Source organism: Corticium candelabrum, chromosome 20 (assembly GCF_963422355.1).
Source record: "Corticium candelabrum chromosome 20, ooCorCand1.1, whole genome shotgun sequence".
Classification (NCBI taxonomy): Eukaryota; Metazoa; Porifera; class Homoscleromorpha; order Homosclerophorida; family Plakinidae; genus Corticium; species Corticium candelabrum.
In genome coordinates, this window is record NC_085104.1 from 115,683 (window position 1) to 139,016 (window position 23,334).

The 23,334-nt window shown below is 40.2% G+C and overlaps 6 protein-coding genes across 7 annotated transcripts in view; 3 read left to right on the forward strand and 3 right to left on the reverse strand.

Annotated features, from left to right (window-relative positions):
- Positions 1-80: 80 nt before the first annotated feature.
- On the forward strand, positions 81-3,841 carry LOC134195778 (phosphatidylinositide phosphatase SAC2-like). Its single transcript, XM_062664856.1, has 2 exons — positions 81-167; positions 638-3,841. The coding sequence occupies exon 2, from the start codon at positions 640-642 to the stop codon at positions 3,682-3,684; it is 3,045 nt and encodes a 1,014-aa protein (XP_062520840.1). The 5' UTR covers positions 81-167; positions 638-639; the 3' UTR covers positions 3,685-3,841.
- A 7-nt stretch (positions 3,842-3,848) lies between these two features.
- Positions 3,849-12,950, reverse strand: LOC134195779 (myotubularin-related protein 2-like). 2 transcript variants are annotated; one of them, XM_062664857.1, is made up of 21 exons: positions 12,807-12,950; positions 12,647-12,719; positions 12,055-12,149; positions 11,879-11,989; positions 11,739-11,810; positions 11,149-11,178; positions 10,998-11,084; positions 10,858-10,932; positions 9,612-9,686; positions 9,367-9,555; positions 8,488-8,576; positions 8,323-8,416; positions 8,079-8,177; positions 7,808-7,867; positions 7,412-7,459; positions 7,130-7,284; positions 7,023-7,074; positions 5,176-5,271; positions 5,033-5,116; positions 4,381-4,427; positions 3,849-4,311 (listed from the first exon to the last, which is right to left on the reverse strand). In XM_062664857.1, exons 1-21 carry the CDS (start codon positions 12,861-12,863, stop codon positions 4,227-4,229), a joined length of 1,773 nt encoding a protein of 590 aa, XP_062520841.1. In that variant the 5' UTR covers positions 12,864-12,950; the 3' UTR covers positions 3,849-4,226. The 2 variants fall into 2 exon arrangements, with proteins under 2 accessions (XP_062520841.1, XP_062520842.1); XM_062664858.1 differs by lacking the exon at positions 12,807-12,950 and having other exon boundaries at positions 12,651-12,696.
- Positions 12,951-13,160: 210 nt separating this feature from the next.
- LOC134195781 (receptor-binding cancer antigen expressed on SiSo cells-like) lies at positions 13,161-14,472 on the forward strand. The gene is made up of 4 exons (XM_062664860.1): positions 13,161-13,387; positions 13,667-13,876; positions 14,004-14,096; positions 14,157-14,472. Exons 1-4 carry the CDS (start codon positions 13,235-13,237, stop codon positions 14,367-14,369), a joined length of 669 nt encoding a protein of 222 aa, XP_062520844.1. The 5' UTR covers positions 13,161-13,234; the 3' UTR covers positions 14,370-14,472.
- Positions 14,473-14,551: 79 nt separating this feature from the next.
- Positions 14,552-18,217, reverse strand: LOC134195780 (SH3 domain-binding protein 5-like). The gene is made up of 7 exons (XM_062664859.1): positions 18,054-18,217; positions 17,920-17,982; positions 17,563-17,862; positions 16,676-16,806; positions 15,822-15,864; positions 15,529-15,754; positions 14,552-15,424 (listed from the first exon to the last, which is right to left on the reverse strand). Exons 1-7 carry the CDS (start codon positions 18,174-18,176, stop codon positions 14,700-14,702), a joined length of 1,611 nt encoding a protein of 536 aa, XP_062520843.1. The 5' UTR covers positions 18,177-18,217; the 3' UTR covers positions 14,552-14,699.
- A 288-nt stretch (positions 18,218-18,505) lies between these two features.
- LOC134195852 (serine/threonine-protein phosphatase 6 regulatory ankyrin repeat subunit C-like) lies at positions 18,506-19,815 on the forward strand. Its single transcript, XM_062664939.1, has 3 exons — positions 18,506-18,813; positions 18,881-19,021; positions 19,156-19,815. Exons 1-3 carry the CDS (start codon positions 18,594-18,596, stop codon positions 19,719-19,721), a joined length of 927 nt encoding a protein of 308 aa, XP_062520923.1. The 5' UTR covers positions 18,506-18,593; the 3' UTR covers positions 19,722-19,815.
- Positions 19,655-23,334, reverse strand: part of LOC134195851 (X-ray repair cross-complementing protein 5-like) — a 9,681-nt gene continuing 6,001 nt past the window's right edge. Inside the window, exons 16-22 of the mRNA XM_062664938.1 lie at positions 21,798-21,983; positions 20,998-21,070; positions 20,818-20,930; positions 20,359-20,452; positions 20,223-20,290; positions 19,822-19,893; positions 19,655-19,752 (exon numbers count right to left, since the gene is read on the reverse strand). Of these exons, the coding sequence (XP_062520922.1) occupies positions 19,738-19,752; positions 19,822-19,893; positions 20,223-20,290; positions 20,359-20,452; positions 20,818-20,930; positions 20,998-21,070; positions 21,798-21,983 (621 nt within the window). The 3' untranslated portion in view covers positions 19,655-19,737. The remainder of the gene's footprint in view (positions 19,753-19,821; positions 19,894-20,222; positions 20,291-20,358; positions 20,453-20,817; positions 20,931-20,997; positions 21,071-21,797; positions 21,984-23,334) is intronic.

A 23,334-nucleotide genomic window follows, 5' to 3' on the forward strand; every position in this document is an offset into this window, starting at 1 on the left:
CTATTTCGGAACTTTAGATTAATTAGATTGTCTCAGAAATGTTCACCACGTGACATCATTTAGGTCATGTGACATGTACATGACAGAGTGACAGGTCGTTTGACGAGTTCAGCTGTTTTTTACCTTGTTCATCTCGAAGACGGCTGTTTACCTTAGTAACTTGTGAGGTAAGATACAGTGTAGACACAAAACTCTCTACCTATCTAGTTACTAGCTAGCTAATTGGATAAATGTGTTTCCTCGCTTCTTCCACATGACGAATGGTTGCTACACAACAGTACGGGCTACTACTGTACTGGTATACTGTGGCAGGTCATACAGTAATTTACTAAACTGTCTAGATTTGTAAGTATCCTGGCATGCTGCAACGTTGTGAGAAATTTTTAGTGCTGATAGGCTTGGGTCATTCATGAGTAAAGCATAACTAGCAGCTCTTTGGAAATTAGCAGCAACACTTAAATGTATTGAAGGTACAGAAATTTAGGAAAGAAACGAAGGGAAAATGCAGTAAATATTTTTGTTACGATGTTGTGTTTGTCAACTTACAAAAAGGCAGCTGCAGACAATTAGACAATATTATACTGATGCTTCTTTCACAAAACATTGTCTTACTGATCTTGTGTGTGTTTGGTTCCAGGTATGTCTATTGAAGTATATGAGACCTATGATAGGTACATTCTCAAATGTGCCGATAGCACACTGTGGTGCAGCCGACTAACTGGAAGTCTTGAGGTTCATCCAGCATCAATGTTGGAGAAAGCTTGGCATCCTCAGTGTAGAGGCTGTGTCCATGCTGTAGTGGGAAAATTAAGATTTTCACCAAAATCTCACTGGAAGTTGATATTAGTCGGTCACTCTGTTCCTGTTGCTAGGCAACCTCATTGGAATGGAGAAATCTTTAGAATTAACAAGATTGTGTCACTTAGTCTTTCACTACCTTCACAGGGAGGGAGAGACAGTGCTGTTAATGAAGAACAGCATCAGAACCAGAAAACAGCAAATGCTTGCCAACAGGAATTGTTACAACAATATGAGAAAATTAGTGACCAGAAACTCAACAAACAAGAAAAGATTGAGAAACGTCTAGAAGAAGAACTTCATCGAATGTTCACAGGATCAGAGTCCTTTTACTTCTCATTTACTGCTGATTTGACAAACTCAATGCAACGGCAGATGCTCAGCAGCCACGACAAATTGAAACCATTATGGAAGCAAGCAGACAAAAGGTTTTTCTGGAACTATGAAATGCTCAATGAGCTAATAACTGCATCTGAAACACATGGTACCACAGCAAGTGTCATTGATCAATGGATCATTCCAGTTGTTCAAGGATTTGTCCAGTCAGAGGTGTGTACATTACCTCACTCTCGTCAAACTTCTCCAGAACCTCAAGCATTTAGTAACAGTCCAAAATCTAGTCCCAAACTCAAACGTCAATCAGCTCCTGTTTCTTTTTCAGGTCATACAAATGATTCATTTGATCTCGTTATCATTTCTAGGAGAAGTCGATATCGTGCTGGCACAAGATACAAACGTCGAGGAATTGACAAGCATGGCCACGTGGCAAACTATGTAGAAACTGAATTCATTGTCAACAAACCACCAAATATTGCTTCCTTTGTTCAAGTCAGAGGTTCTATTCCTGTCTTCTGGAGCCAACCGTGCATTAAATATCGACCTGCACCAAGACTCCATGGAACAGAGGAGGAAAACAGGGAAGCATTTGCCACACACTTTGGTGAACAGTTGATGCTGTATGACTGGATTGTGTCTGTCAATCTTGTTGACAGGACAGGAAGAGAGAGAGCAATTGGATTAATGTATGAGAAGCAGGCAGCTGTTTATAACAATGAGAATCTGTTCTTTTTGTCTTTTGATTTTCACGAGTATTGCAAAGGAATGCATTATGAACGAATCCAAGTTTTAGTTGAAAACCTCCGCAACATTATCTCACGGATGCGATTCTGTTGGGTGGGTGACAGGAAGGGTTTACTGTCAAAACAAACTGGTGTATTTCGAGTCAACTGCATGGACTGTTTGGATCGAACCAATGTTGTACAGTCTGCATTTGCTCGTGCTACCTTACACTCAATTCTATGCAAATTTGGTCTACTGGATCCAGAAGAGCGCCTTCCACATGCCTGCCAGACACTATATCAAGAGATATGGGCAAACAATGGAGATGCAATCAGTCGCCAATATGCAGGTACAGATGCTCTGAAAGGAGACTTCACTAGAACTGGAGAAAGACGGTTTGCTGGCATGGTGAGAGATGGCATGAAGTCGGCCAATCGTTATTATGTCAGTCGATTTAGAGACACGTACCGTCAGCTGGTTATCAACACAATGCAAGGAAGTTGTGTTATGGATGATTTTGTTAACATTGAACCAGAAACAGATGTGGAAAAAGAAGATGAGCAATGGACAATGCAGAAGGAGGCAAGTCTTGTGTCTTTAGTCCAGTGTTGTAAGAAGAGACTAATAGATGATTCAGAAATGTCTGGTACTAAAGGTTGGGCTCTCGTTGTCCCATCTGCCTTTCGTGTTGACAGCAAAGGAGAGGATGAAGACGAGGACGTCATTCTGTTGATGACAGAAAGCTCATTTTACATTGTACGATATGACGAGACAAATGACGAAGTGACTGAATATGAACGTCTTCCACTGGATGAAGTGAAGGAGGTTGTGATTGGTGGTGAGAAAAGTCGAGGTGGTAGGCATTGTATTCAATTTAATTGTGGAGATAACACATTGAAAACATTCACAACTGTCAGAGCACATCACCAGACCAGAGACGTGATGATAACGTTGCTAGAGATAGCAGAGACTTTCACAACTCTACAGAAACAACAGGGTGACGTAAAGGCACCAGTTAGTAGACAGGTAGTGTTGCAGACAAAGAGTGAGAAGAGCAGAAGAGCAGGAATAGGTCGAGTTATTCAACTAACACAGAAATATCTCCTCAAAGAGAGTCTATGGAAACGAAACAAATCAAAATCCAAAAGTGTTAGTGGTGAGCAAGTTGTAGAAAGCAAACGAAGTTTGGATGACAAGGTGAAGGATGAAGAGCAGGAAGATGACAAAGACAGTGAGAATTATGTTCTGGAAGAGACTGCTGTTGACGACATGAGACAAAGAACAGGAGTTATATCAAGAGATCAATTGTCTCTTCTCCACAGCTCAATGAAAGCAAGTCTCACTCAGAAACATTCGAACACAAAAGAAGAAGCCACAAAAAGTGTTTTCTATGTCAGTAACACTGAAAGCAAATTGGACGATTACTCTGTAGAGCATAGACAGAGAACAGGAGCTGCATCGACAAGCCATCTCTCTGCCACTCATGCTCTTATGAAAAAAAGACAAAGCCATGTAAATGTGACGACAGAATGTTTGGTGGATGATGAAAGCAGTGGAATAGAATTGGGTTCCACAAACAAAATCTGCCAGGAGGTCACTTTACAGGCAGGAGAGGAAGTCACAACCACTGCTGATGGCCAGCATAATGTTGGAATTGAAGTTGCAGACAGCACAGGCAAGACTAGTCCAGCATTTCCAAGTAGTGACAATGATGGTGATGATAATGATGGTGATGCAGTAGCTTCTGCCAGTTGTCCAGATGTACCAGAGAATGTAGTAAAGGCCGCTCGTAGAATGTCAAGAACTAACTTTTTGACTATTTTTTGAGCTGATCATCTATTTTGGTGTATTGACATCTATCTTCGTTGTATTGACGATACTTGACCATTTGTGTATTGATTTACTAAAGCATTACTAGTAGTAAGTACTTGGAGTTATCCAACAAGCATCATTTACAAATACAGAGCAAACAAACAATGACCTTCGTTCACTCCTATTTCAGTGTTTCAAAACATCACATTTCCACACTCACACACACACACATGAACATGAGCGAGTGTGTACTCAAGCTCTAGTTAACTATGTAACCTGCTGCCACACAAATCATCAACTGAATGTGGTTAACTAGTTGTTACATAAACAAATCGTATTATCTTAAGTAAAATATCAAGTACATAACAAATGTGAAACCTCAAATAAAACTATAATTAGCAACAAAGAAGTTGATGTCCTCGATTCAGAAAGTAAAGGTGAGAAGTTAACCTGAAAGTCACATAACAAGTTCTATCCAAGTGTGCATGTCTACATAATACCCCTTCTGTCAGTAGACTCGTCTTGCACTGACAACGGGTATAAGAAACCATTTAATATCACACACCATCACACTTGCACAGGCAGAGACATTTCTGCTCTTGCATCTGCTTCTTGTTCCAGCTCCTTGCATTTATCGCGGAGCTAAATGAACACAAAACATCAACAAACATTTAGATATGCATTTATGATGAAGAAAACACTAGAGTGTACCAGTTGACACAACTTGAACAGTTCCTGTTCCGTTCGTGTTCAGATTCCTAGCAAACAGTCAATATGCTAACACAATACACCTACATCATACATTACAGTACACACACACACACACACACACACACACACACACACACACACACACACACACACACACGCATGCACACACACACGCATGCACGCACGCACGTGCATGCACACACACACACACACACACAGCGCGCGCGCGCACGCATGCACACATGCACGCACGCACACGCACGCACACACACACACACACACACACACACACACACACACACACACACACACACACACTATAGGTAAGAATAACCATCACCAACAACTGTATGCAAAGTCACAATCATAACAATATACTCCTAACTCAGTGCACTCCTGTCATTACTCATCTAATAATCTGCCATAATCCATAACGACCTAAGCATGTCAAAATAACAGATTGATGAATTAGCCCATAGCCTCAGTACGAATGCAAAACCAGTGCCTCACAACGTATAATCATAAACCCTAATATCTTCTACAATACACAGTATGTGTATTGTGAAGAAAGTGCATAAACACTGTGACACACATACAATTGCACACCATACCACAAGAATAACTCCTTCAATGTGACTCTATAATTACCAACCTGAGGCCTGAATCGTGGATTCCATCTAAGATAATAACTTTTCCATAGTTCCAAACGTCTCATGCTGGCAACAGGGAATAAAACCTAAACGTAGGCAAGTCAGTTACACGCATGTTAACCAAAGTAACAGCCAAATATCATACGTGGTTGTGAAGCTCTGGAGAGTAAAGAGGGTTGATGTACTCAATCTGTTGACTGTTAATGAATGACCACAATGACACCGTCTTCTCTCGTACTTGCTATAAAGATAAATTGCAAAGACTTACCAATATGTTCTGTGTGCGAAATGAGACAGCTACAGAAGTCATTGCGTACCAACCTGGCTTTCCAGTTTATCTGTCTTACCATCATCTAGCTTGTACTGTTACCTGTATTCATCTGTCTGTCTGTCTGTCTGTCTGTCTGTCTGTCTGTCTGTCGCAAAGTTTTCTCTGAATTACTATCTTATCACCAACTCAGTGACTTGGCATGGCAACAAGCCACTCTACCAGTCCGACTAGGTGGTTTTGGTCTAACATCTGTCAAATCTATAGCAGCTTGTGCTTTCTTAGCCTCATGGGTTGAAGCAATAGATGCACTACACAAGCGTTTTCCTAACTTGAGAGTAGATTTAGATTTGCTTCTGAAAGGATCTTCGGGATCTGCTACAGGTGCGACACTAAAGAGCCTCATTCCCTCGAATGAACTGTCTGAGTACTTACCTGCTAGTGGCAAATTACAGAAGCGATTATCTAATGATTTGTTTGAATCTATGTCTCGTGATACAGTGAAGCCAACAAGAGATGCTGCCAGAATTCGCTCTTTACATGGTGCAGGTGCAGGTGCTTGGGTCAACGCTGTTCCAACCTCAATGTGTTTCGCACTTGATTCTTGTGTTTATCGCTTGGCGTCATATCTGAGGTTGGACTTGCCAGTCTGTTCTCTGGAGTGGTTGAGTTCATGTCAGTGCAGAGCAGTTCTTGACGACAGCGGGTATCATCTTTTAACATGCAAGGTTGGTGGTGGCCCAGTTTGGAGTCACAAATCCATTGCAAATGTTTGGACTGATTGTCTAAGTGAACTTCACATACCACACAGGAGAGAGCCAAGACATCGCTACTCAAACTCGGATAACAGACCAGACATTATAGCACTTGATACATCTTCTGGTATGAGTATTGATTTAGACATCTCTCTTGCCCATCCCTGGAGCTCAGAGGTATTTCCCTCATCCTCAAAAGTAGATGGTCTAGCTTCGAAGCAAAGAGAAGAAAGAGAAGAAAAGAAATCAAATATCAAGATGAAAGGCTACCAACTGGCAACCAAATAATCTTTAAGCCTTCAGTCATTGAACACTTCGGTGGATGGGGTGATGAAGGAGACCAATACCTACGTTCTCTCGGATCTCAATCTTTTGATAAAAATGGTCAGCGCAACTCGCCACAATTTATGGATCACTGGCGGAAAAGGTTCAGCATTCAATTACAGCGATGCAATGTTAGAGTAATCCAACGCAAGATGTCATCCTTGGGTTGCAGAGTCCACGCAAAAACAAGCCGCTTTCATCTCCAATAATTAGTGTTGTAATAACTGGACCCTCTTTGGGTTTCTGAGTAGTTAGACAATGTAATTTTTAGTTCTCAGTTGGTTCAGTAGTTGATATCTGTCTGTCTGTCTGCCTGTCTGTCTGTTAATCACATATATTTGAACTTTTATCTACGATACATTTTGTAATGCAGGGTACTATGTACTGTCCAACTACTAGTAGTGTTCCTCAACTAAGCTAAATCTGTCCGTCCAACCGTCTGTCTGTCTGTCTGTCTGTCCGTCCATCCAACTGTCCATCCGTCTGTCTGTCTGTATGTATGTATGTATGAATGTCCGTCCATCTGTTTCTGTTTGACTGCATGTTTGTTTATCCACTGCCCATCTATCTTGCCTTCCTACATGCTTCAATGTCTGTCCATGTCAATCTTCTCTTCAACCGTGTCAACCATTCTTCTGTCCTCACCTCTTTCTTTCGTTGAGCCTCATTATTACACATAAAAGTACCAAACAAGCAACTAAACAAAACAGTCATACACGTAAACCCACACAAACACAAATCCACATGCACACCTGTACAGATGATCAAGTATTGTTACAAGATAATGTTCATTGAATTGACAAGCACAAGGGAATTGCTTTGTAATTTGCCACACACAATCCATAAACTGAAGAAAGATGGGAGCCCTCTGGTCATCACTATACTTAGAATCACCATGTCCATATCGCTAACACAAAGAAACAAAACATATTGATATAAAAAATTATTCACATAATCAGTTACTTTAATTAATTACTATATCATCCAAATACGTTGTCTCCATAAGCAACTAACTATTGTATGTGAATCAGTACCTGTTGAAATTTGTGACCCAAACTGATCCATTCTTTCTCAATAAGTACCTAAAAAGTGTATTAATATTAACTAAACAAAACATTATATCTCATATATTGTATGATCAGAAGTGTTCTATTGATATACATATACATACATACATACATACATACATACATACATACATACATACATACATACACACACACACACATACATACATATGTGTGTGTTTGTGTGTGTGTGTGTGTGTGTGTGTGTGTGTGTGTGTGTGTGTGTGTGTGTGTGTGTGTGTGTGTGTGTGTGTGTGTGCATATATATGTAACAGTCTTGTCAACAAACAGCATTAATTACCATATATCAAAACCTTGTAATTTCTATTCTAGAAATTTGTTTCAAAATAAATAGATATCAACCTGAAATCCATCAATAGTTCGATGGTATGGATCGAGCATAAGAAGAGCCAAACCAGACAACTACATAACACAAACACATTCAATTACCAAAAACATCTCTATAATAACAGCAACATCAACCAGGCTAGCCAAACAACATGTAACACATAGGAGGCTTTTCACGGGTTAGGTCCACACATCCAATGTGATCCGCACCCATAGCAAGCCAATTTAGATTTACATGTAGATTGAGATCGCCAGGCTAATTGTACTGATATTATGCCATCATCACCTGTGCTGTTCTGTCCCATCCATCCGAGCAATGGATGACAACTGACGTTCTCCATCGCTCAAGAAGATCAACAATACGAACGGCTCCAGCAAGAATACTCTACACACAATAATTTCGCTACATTAATACTGGAAATTATAAAAATACTTTGTTCCACATCTAATCTTTGATGCATGCCATTCAAACAATTCATATAGAAACATGTAAAGTGATCATGATGTTGTGGGAACGCAGGCACCTGCACCTTAATGTGTTCAAGCCATCTTGTTGATTCCAGATTAGACAACCAATGAGTGTCATCAACAGATGGAAAACAGATATCTTGTAATTTCTTCTTGCTGCATATAAAACAAATAGTAGGTTACTCTAAATGCTACATAATAGATTGAATATATTATTCAAAACAGACCTTTCTCTAACAACGTGAATATTTGCAATATCCATAAAAACAAGCTCACATCCTTGATAAGAATCATCTTCGTAACCACCACCTCGAGCCTTAAGTCAACACACACAACAAATATAATTGATGTCAATTTATTGAGAATGCAACACACACACACACACACACACACACACACACACACACACACACACACACACACACACACACACACACACACACACACCTAAAAAATCCTAAATGTCAGGAGCTGCCTCTCAGAGGTCACGTCCCCAGCTGTTAAGCTGGGCCTTGTGTGCTACTCAGGGAACTCTGGGCCTGCGCTAGCAAACTCCTGGAGCCGGGCCAGGTACTTGCAGGAGCACCGACTTGTGAAGCCAACTGTGGTGTGAGCACCCGAAGTCTCACCAGGACCCAGTGGCTGATGTCACGTCACAGCCAACGGCCACTTAGGACCCCAGTCAATGACCAGGTACTCATTTATACTCCTGAGTCAAGAGAAGCAAATATGTGTTAGTTTCTTGCTTAAGGAAATTATGCCATAGCTCGTCATCACTGTGACTTGAACTTGCGACCCTTCAAGGTCCCAATGTACACACTCCGTAAGATGACTCTCTAATATAACCAACTGAGCTTTCGCACCACACACACACACACACACACACACACACACACACACACACACACACACACACACACACACACACACACACCACCACCACCACCACCACCACCACCACCACCACCACCACAAGAAATGGTCAGAGTAGTACCGACTGGTAACTGCAACAATGGCATACTTGGTTACTAAGAACCATAAATGTAAATAACAACATAAATTCATAAAAATAAAGAAAATACAGAAAAATTACAATGTATCTTTACCATGTTTGCCACGGCATTTAGCTTTGGACGAGCATCGATAATGTAAAGCTTGTTAGAACCAGGTGTAACTTCCTTGATACGTTGCAGCATCCTCTCATCTTCTTTACATCTCTTGCCAAGTTTTCCAACCATTGGTTGACTGCAACGTGTAATAGATGCTCGATTCTCTTTGTGAATCCAACATAACACCTGACAGTAAGACATTCTAGCAACATACAACAAAAAAATAAAAATTATTGACTCACAGGAATTCTCCCTCTGCTTCTATAAGCAGCAACTTGCTGCAAACTATCATCAGTAGCAGCTGCTGGAACACATAACTAACAAAACAATTTCATGCAAATGTTAATCACAAAAAAGACATTGCAGATCAGACAGATAGTACAGTAGGACACCACTTATCCGACGGGCATGGGACCAAAAGGATGTCAGATAACTGAAAAACGTGGGATAACTGATGCATTTTGAAAACGACTGCAGAATACTTAAAGAAGCTCAACATCTAATTGTACATGTAACAACTAATACAGTACAACTTCTTTGACTTTTAGGGAGAACACTAATGGTAACTGTCAAGACTTAAAGTAACCACTAATCTTAGTCTGGATCAATGCCTTCGCTCTTCTTGCTGTAGTTTTCATAAGCAGCCCATTCAGTAGGACCATTATGGTTACTGAAACTTCAGGTTGTTCTTCCAGGTACTGAAGAACCGTTTCTAGAGCTTCACAAGCTTTACCATGTGACACACAATGGACTTGGCATCTCTGCTGCACGAACCATAAGTACGTTGCTTTGTCTAACTCTGAGAGGTCTGACCTCCTGATAGCTCGTCATTTCTTAGCACAGTCGTTGTCCTTGAGTTCAGTTTGAAAGGTTCTCAACTTATCTTCTGATTTGACGATATTGTGAACAGTGGGTCTTCCAATTCCGTATTCCTCCGAAACACTGGTCATGGTTCTGTCCTGACGCACCAGCTCACAAATTTCAAGTTTGTCTTCAATTGCTAATACAACTCTCTTCCCTCTTTCGTGGTTTGCTAGCCATCATTTGATGACACATGGATCACGAATACAGTACTGTACACACAGGAACCGTATATCCTAGCGTGCGCACAGCCTCGCAGTTCAGACAAGTCATGCACCGTCGAATAATCCGTGCTGTCGGATAACTGAGTGTCGGATAAGCGGTGTCCTACTGCATTATCTTATGTAATGTCACACAGTTACCTACAGACATGGCTTGATGTGTTACACAGAAGCATGAAAGACTAAAAGTGTCTTGCATCCTCCCTTATCTATATTTTGCATTAATTATTATATAAAGTATCCCATGCCATCAGTCCCCCACCCCCTGGATTACCATGATGTGCGTGCGTGTGTGTGTGTGTGTGTGTGTGTGTGTGTGTGTGTGTGTGTGTGTGTGTGTGTGTGTGTGTGTGTGTGTGTGTACTATTCTACAAGACATGCAAACAGCATTGATTATCGCTCTTACCAACTCGGGATACGTGTCGCAAATAGCGTAGCCTTCGTTCACTCGACTCAACCTCCAGCCATCATTCAGTGCTCCCTAGACCATATACGTATATATCTTCAAAAAATACAAATTTCAAATACACTACAAGCTGCATTTGCCTGTCTGCGAAACTCCTTTTCAATATCATAAACACCCCAACCAATTGCTTCACCAAACTTTTCCAAGTAATCAAATGCAAACAGTTTCTATAGAAAATCGTTTGTTGTAAGCACCAACAAGATGCAATAAAGAGAACAAAAGATTGACAACCTTTCCCGATGAAAGAGGGAATGCAAACATCTGTAAACAATAACAACAACAACAACAATGATGTATGAACAATGGCATAAATGTAATAACATTGCATTGCAATGACAAATAGCATTCCTCCTATACAATAGTCTCATACACTAAAAACAAGCATTACTCTAATATGACAGTCTAATATGCATCTAAGTCTATTACTACTTTGATTAACTGCTGTTGTCAAATACATAAACTGACTCAGCTTGATTCTTCAGATAAAACATATAAGTAAGAATAAATACCGCTACATTTTGCTGCCATTCATTGTCACATATAAATTCACAAGCAACAAAACAAGCTTGATCAGTCAGTCAGTACACAGACTCTGATCAGTCCTGAAAGCTGCAACTCTTATTGTAGTACAACTACAAACCTAGATTACAGTCACAGCCACAAACACATTAGTCTGTGTGTGTGTGTGTGTGTGTGTGTGTGTGTGTGTGTGTGTGTGTGTGTGTGTGTGTGTGTGTGTGTGTGTCTGTCTGTCTGTCTGTGTGTCTGTGTGTGTGTGTGTACTCAACGTTCTCGTTTACTTGTAAAACTTAACTATTTACCATAAGTTTGTCGTAAACGAGTCGTCTTGAATGCTTCTCTTGTTTATGTGCGAACCTTAAATTCCTCATATCCTACAACAGCATGCACATAAATTATCACAACAAACATACGTCTCCTACACCACAAGAGCAAGCCATACCTTACAATAGATCTCCAAACCGTATGCATTTTCACCCCGACTAGTCGAGCCCCCAATCTTCTCCACACGTGATATAACCCCCAAAGGAACATCAAGTGTAAACACTGGTTCCTATAAATAATAATCCACATTCATTCACTTTAACGTCAACTAACTGATCACCAACACCGTGGTACCCCGTCGTAACCATGAAAATAAAGCTTGTAGTTTGTGATAAACAGCTGCCCTCGAATTGGACCCATAAATGGGCAGAGATATGTCACATTCTTAGCTGCAACGCATGAAACCACATCAATGCAATGACCTCATATATACCAATATACACACAGCATGCATGCACTAATCATAGAACAGTGACAAAAAAATTGTACACGTACAAATGCACTAAATGAGCGCAAAAATCAGTCAATTCTATAGGAATAAGTAACGCAAAATCGTAGCCATTAGTGTGTGTGTGTGTGTGTGTGTGTGTGTGTGTGTGTGTGTGTGTGTGTGTGTGTGTCTGTGTGTGTGTGTGTGTGTGTGTGTGTGTGTGTGTGTGTCTGTGTGTGTGTGTGTGTCTGTGTGTCTGTGTCTGTGTGTGTGTGTGTGTGTGTGTGCGTGCGTGCGTGCGTGTGATGTAGCTGTGATGCAACCACATGCCAGTGAGATTCCCTGCGTCTCTAACCAGTTGCCCAGTTCCACACTGCTTGTTACAGAATGACACACAACAGTTGCTACACTGTACTCTACTGACTTGCTACATTGTGTAATGTACTGTACACTTACTAACTCCACACACGTGTCTCTCTCCTGGCAGTAGCGGCACGTTCGCATCAGCCGGCAACATCTCCTGGAACGACTACACCAAACATCGGTTAAACAAATATACACTTGACATCACTCGTCTCTCGGCAATCATTCTAAACTATTAGATTCGAATACAAACCTTTGCTTCTTGAACTTTGTCTTCAGAACTCATAGACGACGCCCCCTCGTCTTCCATTTTATCAAGCAGTTGACAAGACACTATTTGTGATTCTTATCTGTAACACGTATGTCAGAATAGACAGATCAAGAGGTAAATACGAAGAAAAATTGTATATACGGGAGTTCTTACTCGTCACGTGATCTGCTAGATAGTGTGACAGTGTCGCAAGCTATTTTTATATTCTAGCAACTGCAAACGCTTACTAAGTGTATACAAAACGATGACACACACAGTATTGGTTGCATTTTACTTACACTAACTTATCTTTAAAATCACGTGATTTGTAATTACCATGCGTGAGTGCCCGTATATTCTACTTCCTGTATCTCGGTCGTCAATATGAGCTCAAGAATTAGAAACTAAAGAGTGCTGTTGAACTGTGGCCAATGGGACTGTTAAGTTGTGTCGGTCGCTTTCTGAGTACTGTATTGTTCTGGTTGTCATCTCCTCTACGATGGCTGAGAATCATAAAGAAAAAGAAAGTTGATAATGACTTGCTACAATTTACAAGAACAGCAGATGGAGGCAAAGCAGACAAGGTGAGAAATGCAATAGAGACAGACGGGCAGACGGACAAAGCACGATAACTGTAGCTACATTATTACAATATTGGAACTGAAATTGGTGTTGATCATTAAATAGCCATTTTATTTATATCTTTGTATATTTTATTTTATTTATTTTATTTAGTATTTAACTTAGTAATTACTGAACAAAAATCTATTTACAGTGCAACTCAGGAACATACATACTATGGTAGCTGCTGTGAGTTGATTTATCTGCAGTGTTTTATATTTGTCGTTTGTTTGCTGATATAGGGTGGTGATGATGATGGAGAGTGGCAAGAATGGGGGGCTGGAGATTCTTTTACTGTTGATATTGATCCTGCATCGAAACCAAGACTTCCTGCTAATATGCATCAACATGTTGCCGAGACTGTTAGTCAGATGAATGCAAGTAACGAAGGGGAAGTTGAAGAGATTAATCTATTCGAAGACATGCAGCCAACATTTAGACGTGCGAAGAAAGTAAGAAAATGACAGCGTTCTGCATTCAATCTTGACTGACTAATCAGTTATTAAATATTGAAAAACATTAGAACATTAGAAGTATGTGTAGTCATACCTCGACTGATTTTCTTACTTGTCTGTGTAGATCACTGTACGAACATCAACTAGTGATGCCACAGATGAGGATTCCGGTAAATTGTCTAGCCGATTAGCAATGGAATCACTCCCACAAACTTCAGTGTGCACACCAGACATCTCTTCAGTGAAGCTCCATCTCTTACCTGTTTTTTGTCTTTAGTCTTCTGAACTTGGAACTTGGAATGAAAACGTGTCCACATGGGAAGATGAGACTGGGATTGATGAGAATGAATTGACATGGACAGCAAAGAATTCCATGAGAGAAAAGCGGGAGGCTGACCGCATAAGAAGGCAAGCCGAGATTGAGAGAAAGAGACACGAGAGAGAAAGTCAGAGACAACATCGAATGCTGGGGACAAAACTAGATTCATAGGGAACTTTGCAGATACTATTTGCTGTAGGTGGCACAAATGGAATGTAGCAAATGATCTTGTTTACTAGAGCTTGCCAGGAATTGAGGCAACAATCTATTGAAATGTGAGGGCCTTTGTCAATAGGGCAGGTAGCATCTTAGTAGTCAGTTCTATGGTTTGGGAAGATGATTAAGCAACCATGAGTGAGGCTATGAGTATGTGCCAAACTACTCAATATTATCAGATAATATTAGACAGTTCCGCTGACCAAATATTACAAATCGAACTCTGTTAGAAAATAGATGTAATCACCACTCCCACCCTATAACTTAACTGAAAACAACCAAATGTCATGTGCCAGTGTCTCTTGTTGTATCCTCATTTTCATACTCTTCTGTCTGTTCTCTGCTCATACTCTTCATCTCTGTCTGCTCTGTTGCCTGTTCTTGCTCAACTCTTTCAAAATTTTCGTTCACATTTCCTGCTTGTCTTTCAGTTTGTTTGTCTCTCTCAGCTTCTTTCTCATCTTGTCTTTCCATTCCTCGGTTTTCTTCCGTGTTTTTTGTCTCTTCACGCTCTTGTCTAGCTGATAGGTCATTCTCTTGACTGTCCATCTCTGGGTTAGCTATTCTGTGCTCATTTTGTGCAATCTCTTTTCCTACATCTAGTGATTCCCCTTCTACTATTTCTGAGACTGTCTTATTTTGCTTCTTATCAAGTTCCTCATGCCTGTTGTCTGTCTCCAGTTGTCTTACTGTCTCCTCTTGTTGATGTCGTTTCTCTTGTTTTTCAAGCTGCTCTTCCTCTCTGCTTAATTCTAACCGTTCTACCTCCAGCTCATTTGTGGAAGCTCTCATTTCTGCCTCATTGTGTTCGGCAACATTATCCATGCTATTACCTGTTGATTGCAATTCTACACCTAATGCATCGATTTCTGCATTCATTCCTTTTGAGCTCTGTTCACTAGATGAAACATCATTCGAACTACTAACACCCTCTTCCCCATTAAACACTTCTAATGTAGAAATTTCACTCTGAAGGCTGTCTAAACTCCCCATAAGATCAACATCCAAACCTATAGACATAATAATGTAAGCAGAAAGTTGATGAAAACAAGAAAACAGTACAAAACAAACAAACAAAAAACTAACATAACCAATGCACTTTGCGTCAACTCACCAACTGCCAAGTCCCTAACCATCCCATCAACATCATCCAAATCTTCACAATCTCCCACACTAACAGTAATGTCTCTCTGTAATTTCCTCTCTCGTAACTGTCTATTCAACTGCCGCTTCTGATGAATCTCTTCACTAATCCTCTCTAATGTGGCCATAGCATCACTATAATCAGCCTTCATAGCCAACAACTTCTTTTGCAACTCATGAAACTGTTGCTTCTGCTTCTAAATGATAAAGAAACAAACTACTATCATAATTATAAATATTATAGTAACGTATAACTTGCTGCACCTCCAGTAACTCATAATACTTTACTTGTTCCTTGAAGAAAGGGCTGAATACAAACAGAAGTCACATACAATTTGTCATCTCTTCAAACTTCACACAACAAACAACACAAACAAAAGAATACAGCAAAGTAACACACAAACCAATCAAATGCTAAGTTTAATGAAGCACTAAAGCGCTAAACCTTCAGTTGTTAGCTTACATTACAAGGATGCACATGACACATAGGCAACAACTTGTCCAACAAATTCTCATCTCAGGTCTACACACTGAACATGTCAATCCGAATGAACGTCACCTGAACACGTGTGTGTGTGTGTGTGTGTGTGTGTGTGTGTGTGTGTGTGTGTGTGTGTGTGTGTGTGTGTGTTTGCATGTGTGTTTGCGTGTGTATTTGCGTGTGTGTGTGTGTGTGTGTGTGTGTGTGTGTGTGTGTGTGTGTGCGTGGATGGGTGGGTGAGTGGGTGTGGGTGAGTGTTAAATATTATACACTACCATACCTACTTAACAGTTTGAATATGCCAAGACAAGTCTACACAAACAGAAGGTACTGGCCACAATAACAGCTGATCCTCACTGTAAAAAAACCTACTAAGTCCACAGATGCCAACACAATCAGTGCAAAGTACATGGTCACTCCAGTTAATTAATAGCCAAACATCTGCCACTGTTTCTCCCCATACCATCTACTACTTTACACTAAATATGGCAACCAGATCAACACACAAAACTGTCTAAATAAGAAGACAGCAAACAAGCAAGACTAATAAACTCATCCAACGACAAACAAATTAGACACATCCCTGTCACACACAACACTAATAGAGGAAGCACAAAGGGAGACACTCAATGTGTACCTCGATTTTTTAATCGCCGATTTATGCTTCTTTTCAAGCAATACTACTTTTTCCGTTAATCTCTCACATACTTCTGTTGACTGCAAATGCTCGTATTCGGCCAAATTCTTCTCCTTCTCAGTTTCCACAAACTAAACGTTCAACGAGACAGCAGATCGTCAGCAAGTTAGCAAGTACACACAAATCAAAACTGAACAATCAATCTTTACTATAAAATATTAAATAAAAAATATAAAATAAAATATTAATATATATATATATATATATATATAATAAATTACTAGAAGCAGCTATAAACGTTGCCCCTATAATGTGTTTCTTTTAAGACAAAACTTCTTGCCTCTACAGTATCCAGAAAATATGAAAAACAGAGTCTAGCACATCAATCAATGTGCTAGTTGTACATACAGGAATTAGAGCATGTAAACACCAGGCCCAATCATAGTTAGTCCAGATGTCCCTGCGAACACGCTCTTAATTTTCCTTGTACACAGGTACACTACTGCAAAATACGACTAAACAGCTTTCCTTCCCCCAGGTTTGGAATAATTAATGTCTCACACCCACTGTGAGCTTACCCTCTGTGATACAAATAAACAATACACAAAAGTATGTTCCACCAGACCTTACAGTATCTGCCCAACGTCAATCCCTTGAATTTTTGTATGCCCATCTGTCTGTCTGTCTGTCTACTACATGATTAAAAGTACAACATAAAGTGGCACTAAACCGTAGTCCAAACATTGATACTAGTACTAGACTATTGTATTGGAGAGCTGCATCTCACAATACATTTTTTAATTTTTTCCAGCCACTACTGTCTCAATACAACAACACCTCATTCAAACATCAACATTAGCTGGATATCCAAGCATTCCACCCCTTACTTTCTCATTAGCATGGTTCAACAACTCCACCCAAGTTGTGTCCATCGGGTCATTCGCTCCTCGTGAAGGAACAAAGTCTCTCTCGGCCACCGCGACCATTTCAATCGAGCCCTTGTGCATACTCGTAGCCTTCTCATAACGTTTCGTCGCCCTCTGATTGGCTATTTTCGCTCTATACGCTTCACGTTTTGCCTCATAGTATGGCCTAACGCGCTCTAGAGGCTTCTTGAGACTATTTTTCAGAGCTGTTAGTTCTTTTATGGACTCGGCATGAGTCTTATGGAAGTCAGCACGAACCAACTGTAAAAACAAATATCCAATGAACATGTTGGGTATAGAGAAAAATAGGCGTCATACGCTCAATTCTCTTTCAAGACCGTTGATTCTGTCTGACGCGGCGTTTAGTCGCTCTAAACTATCCTACAGTAAAAGCGCATCGTTGACATCGTTTGATAAGAAGGCAACGTAGTGATTGTGGCGACGAAATTCACCGCAATTCTTGGGTCGAGTTCTTCGTCGCCGTTCAGAATGCTCTCCTCGCTTCCACTCAATGGGATCTCATCAGGCTCTGCTGCTAGCGCTGTTGCCTCACTGAGTATCTTTCCTTCCGACATGCTAGCACGGCATGCCTCTACTCTACCGGCACCGCCTACTATTTGGCTAACAGTAATACGCATGCGCAAATTGTATTGAATCGTGTTTGCTAGAATGCCTATAGAAGTTACAAACATATTTTTGAGAAAATAACACTTTCAGTACGCAATAATCAAAACCCTAACCCTGGTCTCTAACTCTAACCCTAATACACGTGTAACCCTAAGCCTAACAAGATTTTTAGCAAACGATGACGTACAAAGGAGTCTCGCGTACATGTGACTAGACCTAGCCTCGAAGTTCCAGACCGTCTCCCGCGTCTTACTTTCCGGAAGTGTACTGTATGACGCGGTAGTAAAGTCTGGCTACGCGAGACTGAACGTCAAGCGTATGTATGCATTGTGCTTACTGTGCATTCATGATCACGTGCGTGCCCAATGGCATTTAGTGCGAGACCTCTTCATGAAGCTGCGTATCGAAAGAACAGACAACAGATCAGCAAACTTGTAGAGCAAGGTCATAATCCAAACGAGTGTGATACAACAGGACGAACTCCTCTCTATTATTTGATTGGATACCGATCGCGAAGAAACGATCACACTGGAATTGGCCCTCAACCGCAACCACGTCCAGATCTTTCACATCTACAGCTTGATGGTCCGACTGTTTAGATAATTTGATGTGTGTACATGTGTATTGTATATAGACTATGTACTTTTGATAGAGGCTGCTCAGGAAGAGAGAATGAGATGTATTCAAGTTTTATTGTCGTCTGGAGCTGATGGAAATGTGCAAGATGCACGAGGATGGAGTTTAATACATCAAGGAGCTTGGGATGGAGACCTTGAGGCGGTAAAGTATTTAGGTAATTTAAATACCATGAAAAAATACAATAGTGAATGTATTGAGAGATGCGTATATCAGCCATCTCTAATACAATAATGAGAGATATGTATCTCAGAGAGTGTATTGATATGTTATACAATTACTCTTTCATAGCAACACGTGGAGTTCCTTTGGACCGACGAAATTCAAGCAATCAAACTCCTTTGGATTTAGCTGTTATAAAACATAACAAGGAAATTATCAAATTCCTTGACAATGTATCAAATCTTCAAACTCGTTGCAGACAGGCCATACAAACTGCAATGGGCAGTAGACGATATAAACAGATTAATGACCTTCCACTGCCCAAACGTCTGAAGCTATTTGTGAACTTCGATAATCCATATGAAGGCTGGACAGCAAAATACATACCAAACTCACCATGGAATGACACAGAATTAACAACAAAAGTTCCTGCTCACAAGATACATCGTTTCCTAGCAACACATGCCACTAAGCAACATTTAATTAAATTTAAAGTAGCAAAAAGGCCACAGAATGGCTGGGAAAGTGAGCGAGATGAACTTGTGACAGCATTTAAGGATATGTTCATTAGCAAATCATTCCGTGATGTTGAATATGAAGAACAGCCCTGGAAATTCAGAGATTACAAAAAGAAAATAAACTATGAGTCAACAGTCGCTATAGATGACGTCACACAAACTGATGAGAGTGACTAACCTTTAGTTTTGATATTTACATCATGGCAAGCTGTCACATGTAATAGTTTGCATGAGATTTATAGAACTACAAGAGAATTGAGTGTGTATGGAGTTTTACCAAATCGTCAGTGTCGTCTGTCTCTTCTGGTTCGGGTTGAATTTCTTCTTTTTTCTCATCTCCAGTTAGGAACTAAATGAGCAACATTCTCTACATCATACAACTGGTAAGAAACACATAATAACAGACAGATGGTTACCAGGTATACAGATTGAGAAACTAACAGATTAATACAACAGATGGAGACAGACAAAATGAGAAGCTAGCAGACCAATTTCAGAGTGAAATGAATGGACAATACAGACAACAGACAAACAGAAAGAAAGGCAGACAAATGAAACAACAAACGTATTAAAGTTTCCAATATAAAATATTACAATCTCAATAAACAGAAAGACAGACAGACAAAGAGATAAACACATAGAAAACTTAGTCAAAACAATTCACACTCCAGTGTTCACCTCTCTTGCTTCGTCACGACTTACAGTGCTGTCGTTAGCCTCTGCTGATGTAATCAGACTAATACCAGCTAAAACAACAACAATGTATTTAATATGAAAATATCATAACATAATGAGAAACAGCACTAAAGGTGACCTGCTTTGACTCTCTGCCAGAAAGGCGCTGACCTTCCTGTCATACGAGACTTCAGTTCTCTCAAGAAACTATTGAATACATCTGGCTCCCTAAGCTGAAACAATCATGTTAGCACAGCACAACAACAACAACAACAACAACAACAACAAACTAAGCAAGAACAAAACAAAAACAAAACAACAACAACTAAGCAACAACCACAAAACAACAAAACAAAAACAAGAACAACAACACCAAAACAACACCAAAACACCAAAATGACAAAACAACAACAACAAAATAACAAAATAATAACAACAAAACAACAACAAAATAACAAAATAACAACAACTAAGCAACAACAAACAACAACAACAAAATAATAACAACAAAACAACAACAAAACAACAACAACAAAACAACAACAAAACAACAACAAAACAACAACAACATCTGGTCTGTCAACGATTCGGTGCTCACTTTCACAGCAGCTTCCCTCAGTGCATGCATACATTCAAGCGCTTTAGAATAAAACTGGTCGCCGAATGAATCAAAAACCAACTGTGTGATTCTCCTAACCATCTGCTGACATGCTGCAACACAATGCAAAACGTGTACACTACCTATGATTCCGTATGAATATACACATACACTACATACCTTCATCAAACATATCTACGTCCTGGCAAGATATCAACGACTTGAAATCTCCAACAGGATCAACAGTCCCAACCTTCAACATCAACAAATTCACACTTCCAAATAAACACATTCTACCACATATTCACATATTAAACAAGTAACAAACACATCCTGTCTAACCCTCCATCTGGTGACATACTGCTGTTAATCAATCAATTTTTCATGCTGTATATTGTTCAATTATTCATCCATCCTTCAAACTCTGTTCATCAAATCTACAGAAATTTGTCTGTCTGTCTGTCTGTCTGTCTGTCAATACATATATTTTCAAAGAACAACACTACTACATTCTAGTCTGGCCCAAACGGCCGACGCCATAATTGTCTGTCTGTCTGTCTGTCTGTCTGTCTGTCTACTTCAAGGGGTGGTCAACTGGTGCTGGTCTTGGGCACCAAGCAAGCAGATGGTGACGTCATGATTGTGACTGAAGAGCGGTGATTTTGTGAACAGAAGGCATCACCATGATACATGTACATACATGAATATGTATGTATGTATGTATGTATGTATGTACGTATGTAGGTTACATAAGTTCCCTTGGGCAAGGAACTAACATACAATTGCCTGTCTCTCTCTCCGGAGTGTCAGTTCTGTCCAAGCAGCAAAGAAGAAGTGACATATAGACAGTGACTGCTGATAGTGTTTTGATTGTATCGTAGTATCGTAGCAAGTACATAGTGTCTGCAGTAACCTGGGCCCTAAGAGCCCTTGTAACAAAAAAAAAGTAGATTGTATGTATAAACGTATGTAACAGCAACCTCTTTGACTTGTGCTTTTGACAAAACAGCCATTGATAATTCACTCTCGTCTCCAATTTTCATTGCTTTAGCAGGAGGAGCATCTGGAGCATCAAGGTCAAGAGATGGTGTGTCCTTCCAAACTGCAGCCGCTGTGGTATCTTCCTTCCTTGTTTTCTTTTCAACCTTCTCAAGAGGGAACAGTTCCTATAAACAGATAAACACTGAGTCTAAAGCCTGATTCACAACACTTGCCAAACAGTGATTCAATCCAGTCACACAGTCACATCAAACGTATTGCACAAAGATGTACTACAAAAGTACAAATATGTTGAGCAAGCTTGACAATGTCGGACAGCCGTCTGACAAATTCCAACACATATTGTAAACCAGTCTGTTAGCATATTGCTGCATTGAGATCTCTCTATATATGTATAAGGCAGGTCTGTCTGTCTGTCTGTCTGTCTGTCTGTCTGTCAAATACATACATTTTTCAAATCCAAAGAAATTTCCATCAAGAGCTTAAAAGCTAGTCTTTAAGTACAGTTCCTCTAAATCAACAACAAACACTTAAGGCTACAACAGATGACCCCATAGGGGGATCAGAATACATTTAACCACTTAGTTTAAAACAAATTGATATTCGTCAAGGACACTGCAAGATTTATGTCCAGCTGAAATTACTGCCATCTTCCTAGAGATCACACTTGAATTGCATTGCTGCAGCTTGATCGAAAATCGTCGTGTCCAGTGTGTTTGAACTCAGCAATGTTAGATCGTCCAGTGTCATCCCTCCACAAAGCAGAGAGAACCCTCAAGTACTCAGACGCTTTCTCCCCCCAACGGCCGAAATGTTCGAATACAAGAGGCACAACAGTTGGAGAATATCCGCCAGGTAATCATTCCTGGGCGTACTTGTTTTCCTTGATTTGCTCCCTTCTCATTGCCGCGCTTCCCCCAGTTGTAGCTGCACGAGGTAAGATGTCTGATGCCCATGGGTGAGCTAGTGCCACGTCTAACTCAACGTTAGATCCTGTCTTCGAGTCAGTCTGTCAGTCAGTGTCTGTCTGTCTGTCTGTCTGTCTGTCAATACATATATTTTCAAACATGTCTGTCTGTCTGTCTGTCTGTCAATACATATATTTTCAAACATGTCTGTCTGTCTGTCTGTCTGTTTGTCTGTCTGTCTGTCTGTCTGTCTTATATTGTGAACAATAATATCTACAATGACCATCAGCAGTAAGCTAAGAATGATTACAATAAAGTTCTTACTACATGAAAATAAACCTAAGAGATCGTCTGGTCCTCAGACACTAGCAGTCCTTTCCTAGTATTTAGCAAACAACTGGTCTATACTTTGCTGAAGCTTTCATTTTCATTAGACAGTGAAGAGACGCTCTTGATGATGGTGTTACTATTATATTTCTGTCTGTCTGTCTGTCTGTCTGTCTGTCTGCCTGCAGCATCAATCACGCCAAAACTGCCATGCCAATCTCCACAAAACCAAGCATGAAGACAGTGTTCCAAACCACAAGCAAACGCACGTTTCAGTTGCACA

What these genes read in the sequence shown, in the direction of transcription:
- LOC134195778 (XM_062664856.1), top strand. Translation starts at nt 640, where the DNA reads ATGTCTATTGAAGTATATGAGACCTATGATAGGTACATTCTCAAATGT.
- LOC134195779 (XM_062664857.1), bottom strand. Translation starts at nt 12,863, where the DNA reads ATGGAAGACGAGGGGGCGTCGTCTATGAGTTCTGAAGACAAAGTTCAA. An exon ending in TCCCTCTTTCATCGGGAAAG is followed by an intron (nt 11,085 to 11,148) that starts GTTGTCAATCTT and finishes GATTTTCTATAG; the next exon opens with AAACTGTTTGCATTTGATTA. An exon ending in GATGGCTTGAACACATTAAG is followed by an intron (nt 8,178 to 8,322) that starts GTGCAGGTGCCT and finishes TATTGTGTGTAG; the next exon opens with AGTATTCTTGCTGGAGCCGT.
- LOC134195781 (XM_062664860.1), top strand. Translation starts at nt 13,235, where the DNA reads ATGGGACTGTTAAGTTGTGTCGGTCGCTTTCTGAGTACTGTATTGTTC. An exon ending in ATGGAGGCAAAGCAGACAAG is followed by an intron (nt 13,388 to 13,666) that starts GTGAGAAATGCA and finishes TTGCTGATATAG; the next exon opens with GGTGGTGATGATGATGGAGA. An exon ending in AATCACTCCCACAAACTTCA is followed by an intron (nt 14,097 to 14,156) that starts GTGTGCACACCA and finishes TTTTGTCTTTAG; the next exon opens with TCTTCTGAACTTGGAACTTG.
- LOC134195780 (XM_062664859.1), bottom strand. Translation starts at nt 18,176, where the DNA reads ATGTCGGAAGGAAAGATACTCAGTGAGGCAACAGCGCTAGCAGCAGAG. An exon ending in AACTCGACCCAAGAATTGCG is followed by an intron (nt 17,983 to 18,053) that starts GTGAATTTCGTC and finishes CTTTTACTGTAG; the next exon opens with GATAGTTTAGAGCGACTAAA. An exon ending in TCGGCGATTAAAAAATCGAG is followed by an intron (nt 15,865 to 16,675) that starts GTACACATTGAG and finishes GTTTGTATTCAG; the next exon opens with CCCTTTCTTCAAGGAACAAG.
- LOC134195852 (XM_062664939.1), top strand. Translation starts at nt 18,594, where the DNA reads ATGGCATTTAGTGCGAGACCTCTTCATGAAGCTGCGTATCGAAAGAAC. An exon ending in TTCACATCTACAGCTTGATG is followed by an intron (nt 18,814 to 18,880) that starts GTCCGACTGTTT and finishes TACTTTTGATAG; the next exon opens with AGGCTGCTCAGGAAGAGAGA. An exon ending in TGAGGCGGTAAAGTATTTAG is followed by an intron (nt 19,022 to 19,155) that starts GTAATTTAAATA and finishes ACTCTTTCATAG; the next exon opens with CAACACGTGGAGTTCCTTTG.